General features: G+C 28.4%; 2 protein-coding genes across 2 annotated transcripts; one reads left to right on the top strand and one right to left on the bottom strand.

Annotated features, from left to right (window-relative positions):
• Positions 1–308: 308 nt before the first annotated feature.
• Positions 309–1,579, bottom strand: LOC110611655 (UPF0481 protein At3g47200-like). The gene is made up of 2 exons (XM_043955116.1): positions 1,186–1,579; positions 309–997 (listed from the first exon to the last, which is right to left on the bottom strand). Exons 1-2 carry the CDS (start codon positions 1,577–1,579, stop codon positions 309–311), a joined length of 1,083 nt encoding a protein of 360 aa, XP_043811051.1.
• Positions 1,580–7,940: 6,361 nt separating this feature from the next.
• LOC110612349 lies at positions 7,941–14,642 on the top strand. The gene is made up of 9 exons (XM_021753116.2): positions 7,941–10,616; positions 10,708–11,040; positions 11,128–11,205; positions 12,596–12,748; positions 13,015–13,178; positions 13,257–13,404; positions 13,762–13,884; positions 13,995–14,082; positions 14,293–14,642. The coding sequence occupies exons 1-9, from the start codon at positions 8,502–8,504 to the stop codon at positions 14,469–14,471; spliced, it is 3,381 nt and encodes a 1,126-aa protein (XP_021608808.1). The 5' UTR covers positions 7,941–8,501; the 3' UTR covers positions 14,472–14,642.
• The last annotated feature ends 5,361 nt before the right edge of the window (positions 14,643–20,003 follow it).

Here is a 20,003-nt window from a genome sequence, read left to right as displayed (position 1 = left end):
GCTTAATTTAATTGTTTTTAATTTCTAATTGATTTCTCTTATTAAGTACTGAATTAATTAATTTAATTGTCATCTTTTTATTAATTTATGATTACTTTGCCGCACATTTTACTTTTATTAATTAATTTTAATATTAATTCAATTAGTTCAAATAATTACTTCAACCATAATCTAATATTTAGATACTAAATTTTTGTGAGAACGATACTCAATCATACCATTATATTATTTATGCGACCGTAAGCGACCGTATTGAAGGAAAAAATATTACAAATGCCACAACAAAATGAACAAGAAACATTGACAATTTACTTATAACAAGAAAGAACTGAATAAACAGTCTGAGTCAAGGAGAGAAGGAGCAGCATGATAGCAGCCAAAACAGAAATAAAAGACCATGGGCTTTGAAAATAATCGTGCCTCAACTTGGCCATCCACAGATTACTTCGTTTCTTGCAATGCTCGTTTACATTGTTCACTATATCCGCGTAGAGAGCCCTTTCGCAGAAGACATGTTCTCCAAGCTTGTTGAATAGAATAGCAATGCTTTCATCGTCACCCTTCCAATTATCAATGATCCCCTGGCAACAAAGTAGCTCTACATCCTTCGCAGAATCGATGAGGCAATCCATGAATCTCATGTAATCAGTGAAGTATTTTGGACTCGTGGAAGAGGTCAACTGCTCGTAGACTATGAGATTTCGCAAGAGACACTCTGTTTTATCTCCAATTCGTATTTTTGGGATTTTAATTGTACTGTTTACAAAATTTATATCGAACAAGTTATTTCTCTCAACAGCACTCTTGAACTTAATCCCGGCATCTTTGAGCTCTGTGGCACAGCGCGTAAAACATCCTTCCTTGGCTTGTCCCATTTTCTCATAAACCTCTAGTCTTGCAGGGAAAGGTTGCCAGTGATCATGTAATAATTCCAGTAGGTTCTTGATTTGTATCATATTTTCTGGAGTGTATACGTGACTTGAATTACACAGTGGGCCTGGTAGAAATCTTTCATAGATTACCAAAATCACTTTAATGAAGGTGCTTTCTTGGTCTGGAATCACATTGCTTGTGACAAGCAACTCCCGTAGTATGAAGAATGAAGTTGATTTTCAAGCAATAGGAGGTCCACCATGAAACTATGCAACATATGATTAGATCTGAAAAGAGGGTCTTCCATATCACCTTCTAGCAATTTGTGTATAAACTCAATAATAAAGCAACCATTAATAAGTATCATTTCAACGAATTCATCATGGGTAAAACTTAAAGGCTCTGCATAATATTTACGAGCTCTTTCTTTCAAATTTCTTATAATCTGTACATATCTTGATACATCTTTCTGAGAACTTTGTTGAAGGAGGCTTTGAAGATATCGTATTTTGTGATCTTTCATGGCAAGTAAATGATCTTTACCATGGTGATAAGGACCAATTGCAATTAATTTCGGTTCATATGCCTCTTCATTCACGCTCCATTGTTCCTTTGACACTTTAAAAATGTAATGATCTGAAAATATAGGGGATTGATCTGCAAGCTTTTCATTAATAGAAATCGATACAGAATCTTCATTTGTCATCTGTTCTTTTCATAAAAAAAAAAAATACTCTGTTAATCGAAATTTTAAATCTTTATAACGCGTTTCTTCTCATATCACACTTTAAAACATATTGTCTGCATTGAGAAAAGGAAAACAGAGGAGCTATGCAGAGCATCTTACTTGTTAATTTGAAGCATGTAATTATCTCATCCACCGGAGCTTAGCCAACTGAAACTTCTTAGGATTATTTAAAGTGCTATGCACGTGTCAAGCAAAGTCTTTCTCCTTATTTTTTTCGAAATAAAAAAAAAATCAACAATTATATCATTTGACTACAATTTAAAACTCTTATTTGTAAGATCGAATAAGGTTTGGTTTAATAAAATTTTATTTTTATAATTTTAAAAATTATTTACTATGTCTATATTTTTTTTAATTTTTATGTAAATAAATATTTAATTTTTTATATTTAAAAAAAATATTATATTAAATTTACTAAACTTAAAGGTAAAATTTAAAGATTTATTTTAAAAAATTTTAAATTGGAGCAAACTTATTCGCACTTATTTCCACAAAATTTCTCTCTTAACCTTTTTCGTTGAACTTTATTTTTTAATTTATAATTTCTCATAAAATAAATTAGTATGTTTAATTAAGACTGATCACCGTCCGTGATCAGTTAAATGGGGAACAGATCGCAAGTTTAGCTGGCTCCATGTGTACAGCTGTGATTCGTTTAGTTTTTTTTGTCAACGATTAGTTGGTTAATTAAGCAGGAATAATTAAATATTGCCATAAATGGAACGCCAGCTAATTATTAGTTAACCTGATAAAAAAATTTAATTTTATTTTTTTTTTCAAATGAGATTGAAAAATTAGAACTCAAAGATTTTTTAAATTTATTGAAATATATTTATTATTAAATTAAATTTATTAATATAAAAAATTTTATTATAAGATATTAATAACTTTGAGCTTACTATTTATAAGAAATCAAAATATTAAATCAATGTATAGACGGAATTGGTTTAAGAAGTGGCCTTTTTTTTTGGCTTGAATATGAATAAATATTATATCTAAGTTTTTGAATTATTCTCAATTTATTGTTTTATTTTTTAAAATATAAGATATTAAATTTTAATAAATATGAGAATTTAATTTATAAAAATATAAAAATTTATTTGTATTACAAAATTCAGAATCATTTATAAAAATATAAGGATGAATCGTAATTAAAAAAATTATTATTTTAATTAAAAATTTTAAAAATTAAATTTAAAAGTAATAAATAATAAATTATAGATTTTAACGTCCTATGAATATAATTATGTTAGAGAAAAAAGTGTGTAAACAACATAAAACTAATAAAACACATAATATTTTTATCATAAAATCATAAGTTAAAAAAATAACAAACCAACGCCACGAAGTCGTTCCTTATTTTAAAATCGTTGGATTAGAAATTTTGAATCCTGACCATGAAATGAAAAGTCTTGAGATTGTGAGAGTTTTCATAGTCAACCACAAAGACTTTTATAAATTTATTACCAAGTCGTTTTTTTTAAATCAAGTTGTCTTCTTTTAATTATAGAGAAATTATAAAAAAGAAACACGTACAGTTTAAGTAGATTATATAATTTAATTTATAATAAAAATTCTTATAATTTTGTTTCAAAACAAGGAGTTTTTTTTTATGTTTTTAACATCATTAATTAATATTAACTTCAATTAATATGCATTGCACTTTGTTTATACTCATTAAATATATACGTAATTTTATTTTATATTTATTATATTCTTTTAATAATATTTATATTATGAAGACTATGAAAATGTAATTAATAAAACAAAATATTAATATGAAATAACATAAAGTTACATTATATTTAAATTTTTTTATGAACATCAAATTAAGTATATACTGCACTATTAATTATGGCATAAGTTTCTTTTAAATAAATTTTTAAATAGATTAATTACACTATTAAATATAATTATTTCAATTTAAATTAGTTACAAAAATTATAAAAATAAAATAAATGCAAAAAATATGAAAAAATTTATAAAAAAATATAAAATTTACCTTGAAATCACTTAATATTAGCTTTCTTTTTTTGGTCAAATACACTTTTAGTATATTTAATAGAATCAACTGTAAAATTCAGTAGTTTAATACTTTATTTCTTTTATTAAAATTGTAAATTATCAATAAAAGTATATATGTTTGCAAGTTGCACGTTCATTTCTATTTTTCTTCTATATTATTCTTATCACCTAAAAATTAATTATAAAAGCATAAATAAAATTAAAATAATTATATCTAAAAATTAAACATTAATTTAAAGATTTTCAGCATAAACATATATACAAAAAATAATAAATATAATAGATAAACTAATTTGAGGCATTTTAAAATTTAATTTATCACATAAAAAAAAATATGAACTATCTTTTTTTTATAATGGACATTTAGTGACACTCAATAACTGTAAATTTTTTAACCATTCTTCAATATATATAAAATTTTCAATTATTTTTTTTTTAATTGTATAATTAATTATTACCCTATAATTTTTTTAAAAAAAATCAATTTAATATCTAACACCTTAATATTATCAAAATTATAAATTTTGTTAATTATCCTGCATGTGTATATATTAAGTTTTTAGATAATATTAAAAAATAAGATAATGAAATTATTATTTTATAATTTTAATCTTATAAAATTGTATTTCTTATCTTAATATTGTGATAATTATTTTAATATTTTAATATTCTTAATTACGAATTGAATTGTCATTGTCATATGTTTGAGCTATATTATCACTTTATTATTATATAATTTTTTTTAGATTCACTTTTATATAATAATTTAATATTTTTTAAATTTAAAATAACAGCATATTATATAATAATTTTATATTATCAAAGTTATTGTTTCATATTTCATCATAATTATTTAATATTTAATTTAAATTTTAAATATAATTGTTAATAATAAAAGAATCACTTATTATCCAATAATTTTATATCATCAAAATTATTGCTTTATATTATTTTATAAAATTATTTAATATTTAAATATATTATTTTAATAATCTTACCTAAAAAATTTAACATTTTAATATTTACATATATCTCAAAATTCAATTTTTTTTTATCAATTTTAAATTAATTTAATAATAAAGTCACTATGCACTTTAAAATTTTTTTATGAAAATTATTCGTTTTATATTTTTTTAAAATTATTTGATATTTAAATGTTCTATTTTAATAATATAATCTCAAAATTTTGATATTTATTATTTATGCATATCCCAAAATTTAAATTTTTTAATTTTAAATTAATTTAAATAATAAAATCTTTATCAACTTTAAATTTTAAATTATTTATGTATATCTCAAAATTCAATTTTTTTATTTTAAATTCATTTAAATAAAATCATAATATAATTTAATATTCAAACTCAAATGTAAATAACTAAAAAAAATTTAAAGGTATATTTAGAAATCTTAAAATTATCCCCTCATCCCGCTAAATTATCTATATAGTATAGATTGATGTGATATTTAATTAAAAATAATTTTAATCTTTAAATTTAATAGTTAAAACTATAATTTTTCCCTATATTTTTATTTTTATCCCTAATTTTCGTTTTATTGATAATCATTTAGTTGCCAGTCATTGATTCTTAAATGTTATAATTATTTATAAAATAATTCTTATATGTTTATAATTAATCTCTTATTATATTTATTAATTTTTAAAACTTTATTTGAAAAATAATAAATTTAAGACTGACTTAAGATTTGGACGCAACACATCCTATTCAAGTTTTAAGAATCTCTCTTTTTTTCAACTTTCCCATAAAATTTCATTTTTCAAATAAGATGGCTCTCTCGGGATTTTCTTTCATTTGTTTCTTTTTTTCTTGAGACTTTTGGTCTCATTAGAAGCTCTTATTCCTGTTTTAAAAGTGAGTTTGTCCACCTCACTTCTGATAGGTCAGGCCATTGGGTAGTATGGTTCACATGTAGATCTAGTGTTAGAGGATACATACTCATTCTTGCTCTTATTGTGTTCGAGTCTACCAAACATTTCACCAATAGTTAGATTATGAGATTCAAATCTAATAAGATGCAAAAAATTATCTCAAGCTTCTTTTTTTATCGATGCTGCTGCATTTCTAGTCTATCTTTCCATAATTTTGTTAATTTTTTTATATCTAATCAAATAGCGGTGTTAAGGAAGCCGTATTATAGAATAGACAGTATTTAATTCAAATAAAAAAATTAATTAAATTGAATTAATTTAAAAATTCAATTTAATTTTATATTTTTTAATTTAATTTTAATTTTTAAAATTTTTAATTATTTTAATTTAATTTTAATTAAAAAAATAAAAAAAATCAAATTAAATCAATTAGTTACGCATATTATATCCTTTTAATAATATAAGGAGATTAGACTCTTATCAAAATTAAAATATTTTAATTAAATAACAGAATATTTAAAATAAAATTTAAAAAATAGAAAGTCTAACTGATCAAATTAAACCAGTTCGATTCAGATCGATTTTTTCTCTAATTCGATTTGATTTAATTTTTATAAATACTTGAATTTTGATATTCAGTTTGTTCGATTTGATTTGAATTTAAATCAAATGCTCACTCTTATAACATTGTTCTCACACTTTATGGATCCATGTATCAATTTAAAATCTATTGATCTAACTAATTTAATTTTGAGATATAAAAAATGTTTTAATTTCTTTAACCATATTTTATTTTGCACATAAAAAATTTTGCACTTATGAAATCACTTATATATCTGGCATCAAGAAGATGCCAATATACTTTTATAAGCATTAGATTGAAATATTCATGCGATATAATAATTGTTCAAAATAAGTCAATGAACTGTCGCCCTAAAATCGGATCATTTAATAAACTGATATGCAATCACAGAAATCTCATCCATAAAAAAAACGACCATGATATTATAACACTCAATACTTTATTAAAATTTATTTTCTCCTAAATAAATCAAAATTTTATGAAAAGTTACCGCTAATAAATATAATCTAGAAGATTCTCATTACACTTATAATTCTTTATTCACTGATAAGTATTAGTCAGATTTTCAGAAGATTCAATAACCAATTCTGTCTTTTATAATATAATAACAAATGTACACAGAGATAAAGGTATTCACAATCACCGATGATCTCATATTCTCTCTTTTATAAATTATTCAATTGCAATTTAACTCTATTTTTAATTAAATCAAGCATAATGCGGTTTTCCCATCCATACAGGCCCTTGTTGTCTTGTATTTAAAAAAGTTAAAACAAAAAAGGGAAGAAAGCAGCTTCCCCTCCCCTTGTCTCCTAACTAGTGACCTGATTCCCACATGTGCAATGCAAGATACTTGTGGGTTTTGGGCCATATAAGTTATCCTCTGTACTGGCAATGGGCCTTCATCAGATGTAGCCTAATTTCCTCCGGTGTGCTTTTTGGAGATTGCTTGCGAGGCTTAAAAATGAAATGCTTCTTTTTTTGAAGCTAAATAAATTAACTTTAATTTTTTAGGTAAATTAGAAACATAATTTTATATTTAATGTCAAATTTTTTGCACGGAAAATTTTCATTTTTCATATTTTATTTTTATTTTAATTAAAAATAATATATAAACTTTAATTTTAAAAATTAAAGAAAAAATATTTTATTATTAAAAAATTAATATTTCTATATGTTAGGATATATTTGATCAGTTATTTCCAAAATGAAATGGGTTTTTGAGCTCTGTATTTGGATGATAAAAATAGTTTATAAAATATCAATTAATCAATTGATATGTCATAATTTTCCATTCATGAGTTAGTTTTTGCAGTTAGGACCTCTCCCTTTTTTGTCCAGCTTAGCCGCGTTATTTTAAGCTCTCTCTCCCTCTCCCTCCGACTCTCATGCAACGGCTTTCTCTCTCTCTCCTTCAAGACCCATGACTCCTTAACAAAACTGGAATGCAAAATCCAATTTTCTCTTTTCTGGGTTTCGTCCATGAGCTCTAAACAACGTTTCGTGGCGAAAATCTCTACGTGAAACTGCAAATCTCAACAAACAAACAGGTAACCATGTAAGCTCTTCCTTTCATTTGTAAGTGCTTCACTTTTCATTTTCTATCTACATACATTCATAATATTGAAGGAAAACATCTTGATCTTGGTTTCATTTCATATACATTATTTGTTTTCTGCTTTATGCAATAATACTACACAATATTAATTTAATCATCCTTGGAGGTCGTTTCTTGAGCAAGACATTCAATGGCTTACGACCCATTATTGTTTCGTGAAACTTGCATTTGAATTATGAATTTTTCTTGATTCTTTTGATTATTATAGGAGTTTTTCATTAATTGGATGGTTTTGTAAATTTTTAACAGTTGGAACCTTTTGTTTTATTTTTTTCCATATGAGACTCCAGCGATATACCGTTTAATGAAAGATTGAGAAAGACAGATTAGATCAATGAGGGATGACGGTCATGAATTGCATCTCTTCTGTGTGATTGTGATTTTGTGGGTATAATTGTGTATGAGTTCTGGAGTTGGCTGAGCTCATATATCATAAAGTATGATTAATTGAACGGGGATTTTGCTGATTGCATTTTGCAGTGAAGATAGGGAAATTTAGGTACTCTAAGCAATAACACAATTGTATGGTACAGAAAAGTTTACCATCATATGACAATCATTGTCATCGTGAAAATTACAATTGGGTGCTATGGAATTGCAAGAAAAAGACCAATTCTGCGGTTGATTTAGTGCATAGGAATATTATACGGTCCAATTGGAGAGGCATTTGCACAACTGATGTAAGGATTTTGAAGAGTTTTAAGCAAAAAAGGGTTGGCAATTTAGTGATTCATATGCTTATATTAGTTGATATTTCTTTGATACCATGATAAGGGAGACTCCTGATAGGTCAGGCCATCATTTCTATGGAGATATGACCAAGGTTTTCTCTGGTAATGAAGCTGCTGAAGAAAGAGATGTAAATGATATTTGTTTACAGACAGGTGAGGAATTTTCTACTGAGTTTTTACGTGATCGAATTGCTCTAAGAAGAGTTGCAGATCAAAACCAGCTACCACAAGGAATGTCTACCTATAACGACAAACAGATGGTTTATGAGGATCTTTCCAGCATTCATGAGATTCATAGAAAAGATTCTGAATATAATGCCTTAGGTTATGTTCCCAGGACTGGATATGCTGCTAAAGTAGAGAACAGGCTTTATTCTGATCGTATAAGCAGGTGTCAATGGGAATATAGTCCCAGTGGACAACACCCTGGTAAATATGTTGGTGAACTGAATTCTGTTCGAGTTAATATGGGCTCGACAACTCCCCATAAGTATGTGGTGGAGTCCCCTCTGTCATATCATCCATATGGAACCGCAATTTGGGAAAGTGCTTTCTCTGGAAAAATGAAATTTTTGTGCAGCTTTTGTGGCAGGATATTACCAAGGCCAAGTGATGGGAAACTCAGGTATGTGGGTGGAGAGACACGAATTATATCCATCAGGAAAAATGTAACATGGGAAGAACTTGCGAAGAAGACTTTGGCGATTTGCAATCAACCTCACACAATTAAGTACCAGCTCCCTGGTGAGGATCTTGATGCTCTTATTTCTGTTTGTTCCAATGAAGATCTACATCATATGATAGAAGAATATCAAGAGATAGAAAGGAATGGGGGCTCACAAAGACTGCGGATATTTCTCATTTCTTCTACTGAACCTGATACCCCAAATTCATTTGAGGGAATGACTCCACAACAGAGTGAATGTGACTGTCAATATGTTTTTGCTGTTAATGGCATGCCAGATCTGAGTTCTCAAAGGAGCTCTAGTGGACAAAATTTGGCAAGCCTACCAATGCAAATGGGAAATATTTCAGATCATGGTCCAACTTTTCATCTCGACTCTCCTACTCCCATTTTTGCATTAGATAATGATTGCAGTCCAAATATTTCCAATGTGATGGGAACACTTCCAAATCCTGCTGTTCAGTTTGTCACTAAACTCCAGATTTCAGGCAAGTCATTCAATCAATCTCCTCCTTTATCTCCAGGTCCAATTCGGCACAAAGATCAGAAGAATTCTAGCATACAATTTTATATTGATCCATCATGTACTGAGAGTAATGAGAGCACTAATAATTTTGCCTTGGACAAAATTCCATTTGACAATTCCTATCATCCCCAGGCTTCTATGTATTATAATAAAATTTCCCAAAGGCCATTAACATTAATGAATTACCATCAGCATCACCAATATTTGACAGAAATTAACAAGCCATCTGAAATGCATTTTCACAATCGTAGCCCAAGTGGAGATTTTATATCACATCCACTACATCTTCAAAGTGATATAAATTCAGGGAAACGCAGGCTTAAGGAAAGGGCACTTTCTGACTCACGATTGCAGGAACATGATGAGGGGTCAAAATACTATGAAGAAGTAGTTAACACTCTGTTCATGTGGAATTATGGAAGGGAAAAATCACCTTCTCTTGCAATGTCAAGTTCCTCACAAGAGCCAATCATGTGGGAAGGTTTAACGGGTGAGAAACACCAGAATGAGTGCAGCTTTGACACTATGAAGAATACTTACATGGACCAAGTGTTGTTGAAGAGGGTGGACGGGACAACAAACTGCTCTGCTGAAAGCAGGCAATGTGTAGGAAACATATCCAGTGATAATTCCATGGAGTACAAAGGCTTACAAAACTCGGACAACCTTCCAAGCATTCATCACCGGGAACAAGACTCACAAGTATCTGGAAGAATGGTTTGTACCACTGGAGTTAATGCTTTTGAGAATTCTGTGGATAACATGAGGGAGCATCCCCTGAGTTGCCAATCAGGCAAAGCTAGACCTGCACCTGACATATTTTTCATGAACCAAAATGCCGCCATCGATCAGCAGTGTACGATAGCAGAAAGTTGTCAACACAATCCTGATGTGTATCCTGGATATCATCACCCTCCATCTGAAGGAGTCCAGAGCTCTGTAAGTCCAGCTCTCTCCTTAGCAAACTTTTGCTAGTATGAGCTTAAAATTGCATACCAATAACCATCCAGCATTTATGCAGGCATCTCAGAAAGTAGCCAAGACTGCTGCTTCAAGTAAATTGTTCTCTTTCTATGATGAAGAACCTTTGAGTTATCCTGACTACAAGGTTGAAAGCGTAAGCTTTAATGGAAAACCATACAAGGAATCAAAGATTATAGATGGTCCAGAGCAGTTAGATTATCATAATGAGAATAAGATGCTGGAATCGATTGTAATTGTTGAAGATGTTACTGGCACCACACCTCCAGATATCCCCTTTTCTTCAAGAGTCTTCCCACATGTAGAAGAAGAGGTGACTGATGAATTCCCATCTCACAGGGATACAGAGACAGAAAGCACAGCCCAAGGATCTGAATCTGAGGTAGAATTTTCCCTTATACCTTGAATACATCATCATATGTTTAGTGATAAATTTAACCTTTTACGTTGTATTTCTTTGGATGCAAAGGCTGACGGCAGAGATACTGATGAATCTTTTAGTGATGCTGCTATGGCTGAAATAGAAGCAGGCATCTACGGTTTGCAGGTTCAGAACTATCATCTCGTTAGAGTATCTGCATTTAATATGTAGCTTCCTTATTCAACGTGTTGACAGTATTCTTGTGCTTCAACTGCTAGGGAAATATGACATCCGGTTGTTTTTTTGCGCTACAATGCAATGCTCACTTCATCTCTCCTATGTGATGTGGATAGTTTGCACTAATGGCTGTGACCTTTTTATGATAATTTCACAGTTAATTTTAAGTGGATATGTTTTCAGGCATGAATATGCATTTCCAATATCAATATTTCAAAGTAACATCCAATTGAAACTTGTGATTTAGAATGTGAATACTTCCTGTATCTATCTGAGAAGCTAGAATTTTCCTTGGTGTTAGGACCAGGTGCTAAAAGATCCTTCCTCTCTCTCAAGATTATGACATATATATTTAGCAAGTTATACTAGTTATGAAGCAAAAATCCTCTTGTATGAGCAAAAACCTTTTCTCTTTAATAATCTGACTATACAGCAAGCCAACTTCAAAAAGGAAATTGAAACTCTGTAAAATGAACATTTCACATTCTTCTGGAAATTGAATTTCGTGGATTGTCTGAACATACTGTTCTAAGCACATATGTGGCATAGTGCCCTGGGCTCTATAGCACTAAGATTACACCCTCACCCTCAAGCCTTTAAAGTTCAAGCCGGTCAGGAAAATCAGAAGCAATTGCTTGTCAAAAAAAACTCTCAAAACAAAAATATAATATGGCTTGTGCTCTCACAACATTTATCTGCCACTTACTAGTCATTCCTTCAGTTCCTTCACCAGCAAATGTATCATTGAGCACATTGTTTTGCACACTTCTTGGAGGAAATATCATCAGACAATCCACAAGGAACCTAAAACAAAAATATAACAGTTACATACTGATGATTTATTTTAGATTTGAATTTGTTTGCACACACCTACATGCATCTTGAAATAAAATGTGTTCATCATGATAAATTGGACGAACCTTCTCAGGTTCTTTTAATTATGCCTTTAAGCGGTTAGAATATTCATATATGTAGAAGTTTGATTGTGATTTCCCCTATATTGGCTTCACCTGATTTTTTTTAAGGAATTTATTTTTGAAACTGATCAATTTATGAGATGGAGCTATTATTTATTGTCTGTACAGTGGGGACAATGCAACTCTATCTGAAGGAGACATTGCATAACTAAAACAGGCTATCAAAGCCTTCGAACTGCTACACATATCATATATAACTATAGTTTCAGATATTCTTATTCTTACTGATTCATCCAAAATTAGATCTTTCTCCTTTATTATTCATTGACCTATTTCTCTGTCCTGTTTTTGTCTCTTTCTCTCACAAAAAGAGAATCTTGAATGTATATTTTTAACTAAATGATTTAGGTGCCAACTTGCAGATTATAAGGAATGCTGATATAGAAGAATTGCAAGACCTAGGATCTGGTACATTTGGAACTGTTTATTATGGGAAGTGGAGAGGTACTGATGTTGCTATTAAGAGGATCAAAAAGAGTTGTTTTGCTGGCAGATCATCAGAGCAAGAGCGGCTGGTGTGTTTCTAGTGATTTCATCAGTGTTTGAGCTTCTATTTCTTTTCCATTTCATTTTAATGGCCATATATTCCTAACGATTGACAAAAAAAAGTATATAGGAGTTCACAATTTAAAATAAGAACACTAGTAATAAAAAATTGACTCCAAATGAGTGAATTTAACTTTTGGATGACCTAAGCATGAAGTTGTACATCCTAGCACTAGTCTTCAACATATTCTTTTATAATCTTGCTTGAGTGAATCCAAGCCCTGCCATTTTTCAGACTAAAGATTTCTGGAGAGAGGCACGGATCCTATCAAATCTTCACCATCCAAATGTAGTGGCATTTTATGGTGTAGTCCCTGATGGGCCTGGAGGAACAAGGGCAACTGTAACCGAGTATATGGTTAATGGATCCTTGAGGCATGTCTTGCAAAAAAAGGACAAGTGAGTTAGTCCATGTGTCTTTTATTTCGCTGCAACCTCATTGTGATATATACTTATAAAGGAGTATTCATCCTGCAGAACACTTGATCGTCGTAAAAAGCTTATAATTGCCATGGATGCAGCTTTTGGCATGGAATATCTACATTTGAAAGATATTGTTCATTTTGATTTGAAATGTGACAATTTGCTTGTGAATTTGAGGGATTCACAACGGCCCATATGCAAGGTATATGATTGCAGAAAACCATTTTTGGCACTCAAAGCAGTTTTCTTCTATATTTGAAAACATGGTCCGCATTCTAGAGACTAGTAGTTGCCTTGCCTTAAGAGTATTATACTTGTAATTTACGGGAAAGACTTACCTAGATCCAGTGACTTACCTAGATCCAGTCCACCTGAACCCATGACACGTGAATGTGGGTCCTTCATAAAAAATTCACATGGATCCACATTCATGTATATTGAGTATATGGTGGACCGGATCCATTTAAGAATTTTCCATAATTTATTATTAGTTTTATTCAGCAACTAATACTATGCAAATACGTGATACGGTTTACTCGGTAAATTATCTGCTTTTCAGGTTGGAGATTTTGGATTGTCAAGAATTAAACGCAATACACTAGTATCTGGTGGGGTTCGTGGAACTCTTCCATGGATGGCACCAGAATTACTTGATGGCAGCAGCAATCGAGTCTCTGAGAAGGTTAGGACCTCAGGAAAAGGTCTTCAAGTTTCTATCTAGGACTTTGATTAGATAAAAAAAACCTTTAAAAAATAATGCAATTGGCATTTTTAACTGCTCCTCTTTGGCAGGTGGATGTCTACTCATTTGGTATTGCAATGTGGGAGATCTTGACTGGTGAGGAACCATATGCCAACATGCACTGTGGCGCTATCATAGGTAACCTTACAGCTGATAGCTGACACCGGTTTACAAATTTCTTCCTAAATTCTTTTCCAAATAGTCCGTTCTTTTTTGACGTGAAATCTAATTTTGCTCCCGAATATATGCCTGCAAGCCTGTAGCATATTCTTTGCTCAGGTTTATGCCATTTTTCCTTTCAACTCTTCAGAGATCTCTTTATATGATTGTTCTGAAATTTTCATGAAGGTGGAATTGTAAGCAACACACTTAGGCCTGCAATACCAGAATACTGTGATCCAAAGTGGAGAAAGTTGATGGAAGAATGCTGGTCTTTCAACCCAGCAGCCAGGCCATCATTTAGAGAGATAACAAACAGGCTGCGAGTTATGTCAGTGGCACTACAACCCAAGCGACGTAATAGATGAAACCTAAATATCATATGTAATTATATTTAAAAAAAAAAAAAACACTCTCCTGTACATGTAAAGGTTCAGTAGGAACATGTTTGTAAAGCTATAGCTAACATTATTGAGCAGCTTTAATGCAAGACCATGGCCATAGAGGCAAAAACCTTGAATGTGTGTATATCAAAAACATGAACATAAATCCATAGTTTATTTATGCAGCTTTTGGTGTCAGTCAGATTCAACACTTCATTCTAACACACTTAGAATTATTTGAACTCCTCTTCTCATATCCTTTAATTGGTTTCATCATGGTTGGAGCACTAAACTCAAGTTGATAAATCGAAATTGTCTTGCTGCTGCTCGAGTCTTTTCATCTGAGCATGACACCTGACATAACCCTGATTAAGAATGCACAAAGCAAATCCACCTCACCTTTGTAATTATTACCTTCAATTACGTATAAGAATCTCTTTACACTAAGATGACATAATTTGGTAAAGGCATTATAATAACATAAGCACATCTTAATTTTATATATTATCGGTATATAAACGGACATGTGGAATAATTATTCATGGCATTTTGAATGTGCAAATTACGATGAAAACTTTGGAGGATAATCTTTCTCCTTTTGAAATTGACTTTGAAATTTGGTGTAGTGTAGAAAGTGGCATAGAGAGTCATGAATCCACTTTTGTCTTCCATTTATAGGGTCCACCAATTTGCTTAAAATTAAAAGACAAAGACTTGTAAGAAGGAGTAGGTGTCAATCCTAAGTTTTAGTGTCCAGTGATTTTGTCTACTCATGATACAAAGTTCATAAATACTTTTGCCTAAACCTTGTCCCCCACATATTGCTCTAACCTCCTATCATATGTAATCACTTCTAGATGCATCACAAATGCATTAAACTTTCCCTTTTTTTTTATATTAATAATTTCATTTACTTTTTTTTAAAAATGAGATTGAAAATTGAAAAAAAACTGAGATGTTTCAATTTAGTCATATGTATTTACCATTAAACTAAATCTGCGAGTGTTTTACTTCTGATTTAATATGAATAATTTTATAAAAGAATTCAAAAAAAATTTTATAAAATTATTTATAATTATGAAAATTTTTAAATTAAAAAATTTTAAATTCTTTTATTTTAAATAAAAATTTTATAAAAAAATAATTTAATATAAAATTTTTAATTTTAAAAAGAGGGTTAAGGTTTAAATGTGATCTGCATACATATTAAATTTAGAAAATTAAGTTAAATGTTTATGTTTAAATTTGTTAACCTTCATTTTATTCCAATAATTTAATATGGAAAGTGGTAGATCCCTCAAATGATATAACTAAGTAAATTTTTAGAGATAGCATTTAAATTTTCAAATATAGCAAGTCTCTCGAAATATTTTAATATATATATATATTTTTTTAATTTAAATCTTTGGAGGGATATTTATAATTTTTATATTAATTTTTTTAAAAAATAATAATAATAATAAAAGGCCATGGCGCCCTCGTCCTTGTCGTTCTTTTGCATGCAACTTTAGGACAATAGAGCATTCTCCTCCACCTCCGAGTGTTGGCAACCCTTTTCGTAATCTTTTATATCTGTTGGAATAAAAAAAATTAAAGAAAAAACTTAAAAAAAATAATCAAATTATTTTTTATTTATTTTCATATTTAAAATAAAATAATTTGATTTAAAAGAAATCATATGTAATTTCATAAAAAATCATTAAATTCATTGATGTACAAATAATTTATCTCAAATACGATTTCCTACATTTTCTTAGATCAAGTTATCATAAAATTAATATACAATATATTTATATTCATATACTAGTTATCGTATATAAAATATGTAAGTATATAACTCAAAATTGTGAGTTAGTGTGTGATTCGAAATACATATACATTAATTTTAAAAATTTATTCTAAGATTTTTTATATAATCAGAAAACAGTATTATGTTGTGATTCATTAGATCAGCAAGAAATAGAAAATGTCGTGATGATGATCACAAAATTAATATATAATATATTTATATTTATACACTAGTTATTATAAGTAAAATATATAAATATATAATTCAAAATTGTCAACTAAATGGGTGATTCGAAATATATTTACATTGATTTCGAAAATTTAGTTTAAGATTTTTTATTAAATAAAAAAATAAGATGGTGGTGTGATTAATTAGATATGTAAGGAAGAGAAAATAAGGTGGTGGTAAGTGCTAAGGTGGTGGTAAGTGCCAATGACATCCAATCCAATGTTCTAAGTCAATATATTAGAGACAATAAATGTTAATGAATTATTTAGAATTTGAGTAGTATAAGAAAATTCATACCTTTATTTTTATGATTTTCTATTTTTATATTATAAAATGGTGAAGATAAATCTAGTATTTTCTGAGATCCGGTAATGATGTGATTGGCTGTGATTGGCTGCTTGATAGAAAGTATCGTCGGTTAATAGTTTGATGACTCTAAAATTATAGACGTAATAGAGATATATTGAACGGTAGCTTATAATGGTAACTTTATACCAAAAATTGCCCTATTAAATAGAGAATGAGTCTTAATAATAAATCAAGTGTTTAAAGTATCCGAATCTTTTTTTTTAATAAAATTATATTTTTCATTTATTAAATCTTTACCGTATGTTTTATCTTATAATCACATTTAGCATTAATTTTAAATATTATATATATATAAAAAAAATTTAAAATTATCAATATATAATTAAAAAAAAACTCAAATTATCATTCCCATAGCTGGAAAATCCAATCAGAATAGGTTAAACTTTAATCTAAAAAATTTTTTTTTCCAACAATGCAAGAACTTGCATTTAACGAGATCATAATAGGCTGATTACAGGATTAAGAAAGGTGTGAATCCAACCCACCAAACTAAAATACAACAACAGCCACCACAATCTAAAAATAAAACCTATAAATTAAACCCTAAGCCCACCAGTAGAAAATTCAAACAACATCCAAAAGTAGGCTTATAATTTGAAACTACAATCCAGACATACCAATCTAATAGATGACACAATATCTCTCACCTGCATAACTAAAAAACGCTAAAGCATCGTCATTCACTGCAAGCAACCAAAACACAACTATAAGAAAGGGAGTTATGCATGCCCCAATAAGAATAAAAAGTTCGCAAAAGAATCCATAGAGGCAACTCAAAACAAAATAGAAATCAATAAGGAGGCGACGCTGTAAACTCAATCGATAATCAATTTAGGGGAGTGTGAGCCAGACGCATCAGTATAGTCCTAAGCCATTAGCATCAAAGCAAAGCAAAACCTCTCTAAATGCTAAAACAGAGCTGCCATCCCTCAAAATCAGATCTCAAGAAAGACATCATTTTTAAAAAAACACACTACAGATCTGTAGAACAAAATGAACAAAACGAACAAAACAAAAGCAAATCAAACCAAAATCATTCTACTATGATGAGGGAGAGCCATAAAAGGTTGGAGAAAGATACGCTAACGTAAAAATAAAATTAAAACAAGAAAAGAATAAGAAAAAGAGAACATACAAATACAAACACAATTCAAAACAACAGCGATCGAGATCTCATCTGCATACATCGTTTCTAGAATAATTTCCTTCTCATAACCTTTCTAATTCTATTGACCTTTCCTTTCTAAGGTATTAGATCAAATATTTAAAAGTTTTGTTAATTAAAACATTTAGTAAAATTTTTTTTATGGGTTTGTAGTGGTGAATGAAATTTATTGTCGACAGATTTGCTTTGACGTATGTTTTGATTCTTTAGTGGGAAGTGCAAAACTAGAAGTTTCTTACCTACACCTATCTAAATGATAATAATAGTTTTTTAAATATAAAATTCATTATGATTTTGAATTAAAGTGTGGTTTAAATTGAAGGTGATGCAATATTTGAAGGAGGTGGCCCAATATTAAAGGAACCGACAAAAGTGTCCTATCGATGTCCTTACAAGTGCTGCCCATCTATTACAATCACCCTTTTCTGCTTCCATTCCCTTTTTGGCTGTTGTTGTCGTTGATGCCTCATCACCCTCTCTATTTATTAAATTCCAAACCAGCTCACTTTATCGAATATTTTTCCAAATACCACAAGCTTTTCTTTTTATTTAAAATAAGTTTCAATTACAATAAAAAAAACAATAGAATTTATTAATTAAATTATACTAATAATAAAATTATTAATTTTTTATCGATAAAATTTATAATTTTTTTTATAGTGTATAATTTAATAAATAATTGAGAAATTTATATTTAAAATCTCATAATTATAACAAAAGTAATTAATCTTGATAATTTTTTAAAATTAAAGAAAATAGATATGAAAGGTGCATCAAAACTTTTTCCCTTTATGGCAACTGAGAAGTGGTCCTTAAAGGTTGAAGATAATAATATGCATGAACATGTTTTAATTTTTTTGCGAAACTTTTGCATCAAATTTATTATTATTATTATTATTATTATTATTATTATTATGAGAAGTCACCGCTTTAAAAATAACTTCAATACTATTAAATTTTTGTATTCAGCAAAATTAAGAAGGTGATAATTTAATTCTTTTAAATTTTTACGAGAATTAATTTTGAATTAAAAATAAATTTTATCAAAATTATTATGATTTTATAAGAAATAATTTCACTTAAATTAGCTTTAAAATTTTCAATTTTTTTATTTTTTTAACTTTAAATTTATTTGTATTTTTTAGTTAATATCTGTTTTTTTAGAATTTTATTCAATATTCAATATTAATATTTAATGTAATTATAATTGATATTTAAAAATCTATTATATTATTTTATTATTTTTTGAAAAAATAGAGTGTATCTTAATTTATATTTTATAATGGTAAAAATATTATGTAAAATTTAAATTTTAAATATTGTGAAAATATTAATAATAGTCTTAACAAATATTTTCAATATGATAAAAAAATTTTATTTATAAAATGATAATGTTTATGTTAGTTTAGAAATAATAAAGATAATGAAGGATATAAATTAATTTAAAATCTATTATTAATTTATTTAAATTAAATAAATTTTATTGTCTTAAAAATATATTTCAAACTTAATTAAATTTCATTAATAAAATTCAATTTTTTTTTTTACAAAAAATGCATTTCAAATGAGAGATACATGTAATAGGCAAATGTTTAAAAAAATAAGTAGATAAAAAAACAAATGGTAATAAATATATAAGATCCAACTTTGTCCGCATGTTCATCTGTCATTGAATTGTCGTTTCATATCAAAGTTATTTATGTAGATAATCGTGTTAAAGAAATAGTACATGTTTTTTTAAGGTTTCAGTGACGAGGGCTATTAATATATAATCTAATATTTTAGATCATGAAGCTATATAATTTAAAATCTATTAATTGACTAATTTAAAAGGATTTCATTTTAAATTTTAAAAATATTTTACACTCAAAATTTAAAATCGAAACGTTTAATTAAAAAAATTATATTATTTATCTCATTTAATCTAATAAAAAATTTCATAAAAATACAATATAATTTAATTTTT

Source organism: Manihot esculenta, chromosome 3 (assembly GCF_001659605.2).
Source record: "Manihot esculenta cultivar AM560-2 chromosome 3, M.esculenta_v8, whole genome shotgun sequence".
Taxonomy (NCBI): domain Eukaryota; kingdom Viridiplantae; phylum Streptophyta; class Magnoliopsida; order Malpighiales; family Euphorbiaceae; genus Manihot; species Manihot esculenta.
The sequence above is the reverse complement of the archived record's forward strand: the minus strand, read 5'-3'. Positions and strand labels throughout refer to the sequence as shown.

Coding starts and splice junctions, on each gene's coding strand:
- LOC110611655 (XM_043955116.1), bottom strand. CDS start 1,579: ATGACAAATGAAGATTCTGTATCGATTTCTATTAATGAAAAGCTTGCA. Junction 998..1,185: donor TATACACAAATTGCTAGAAG/GTGATATGGAAG, acceptor GATTTCTACCAG/GCCCACTGTGTAATTCAAGT.
- LOC110612349 (XM_021753116.2), top strand. CDS start 8,502: ATGATAAGGGAGACTCCTGATAGGTCAGGCCATCATTTCTATGGAGAT. Junction 11,206..12,595: donor CAGGCATCTACGGTTTGCAG/GTTCAGAACTAT, acceptor GCCAACTTGCAG/ATTATAAGGAATGCTGATAT. Junction 12,749..13,014: donor CATCAGAGCAAGAGCGGCTG/GTGTGTTTCTAG, acceptor GCCATTTTTCAG/ACTAAAGATTTCTGGAGAGA.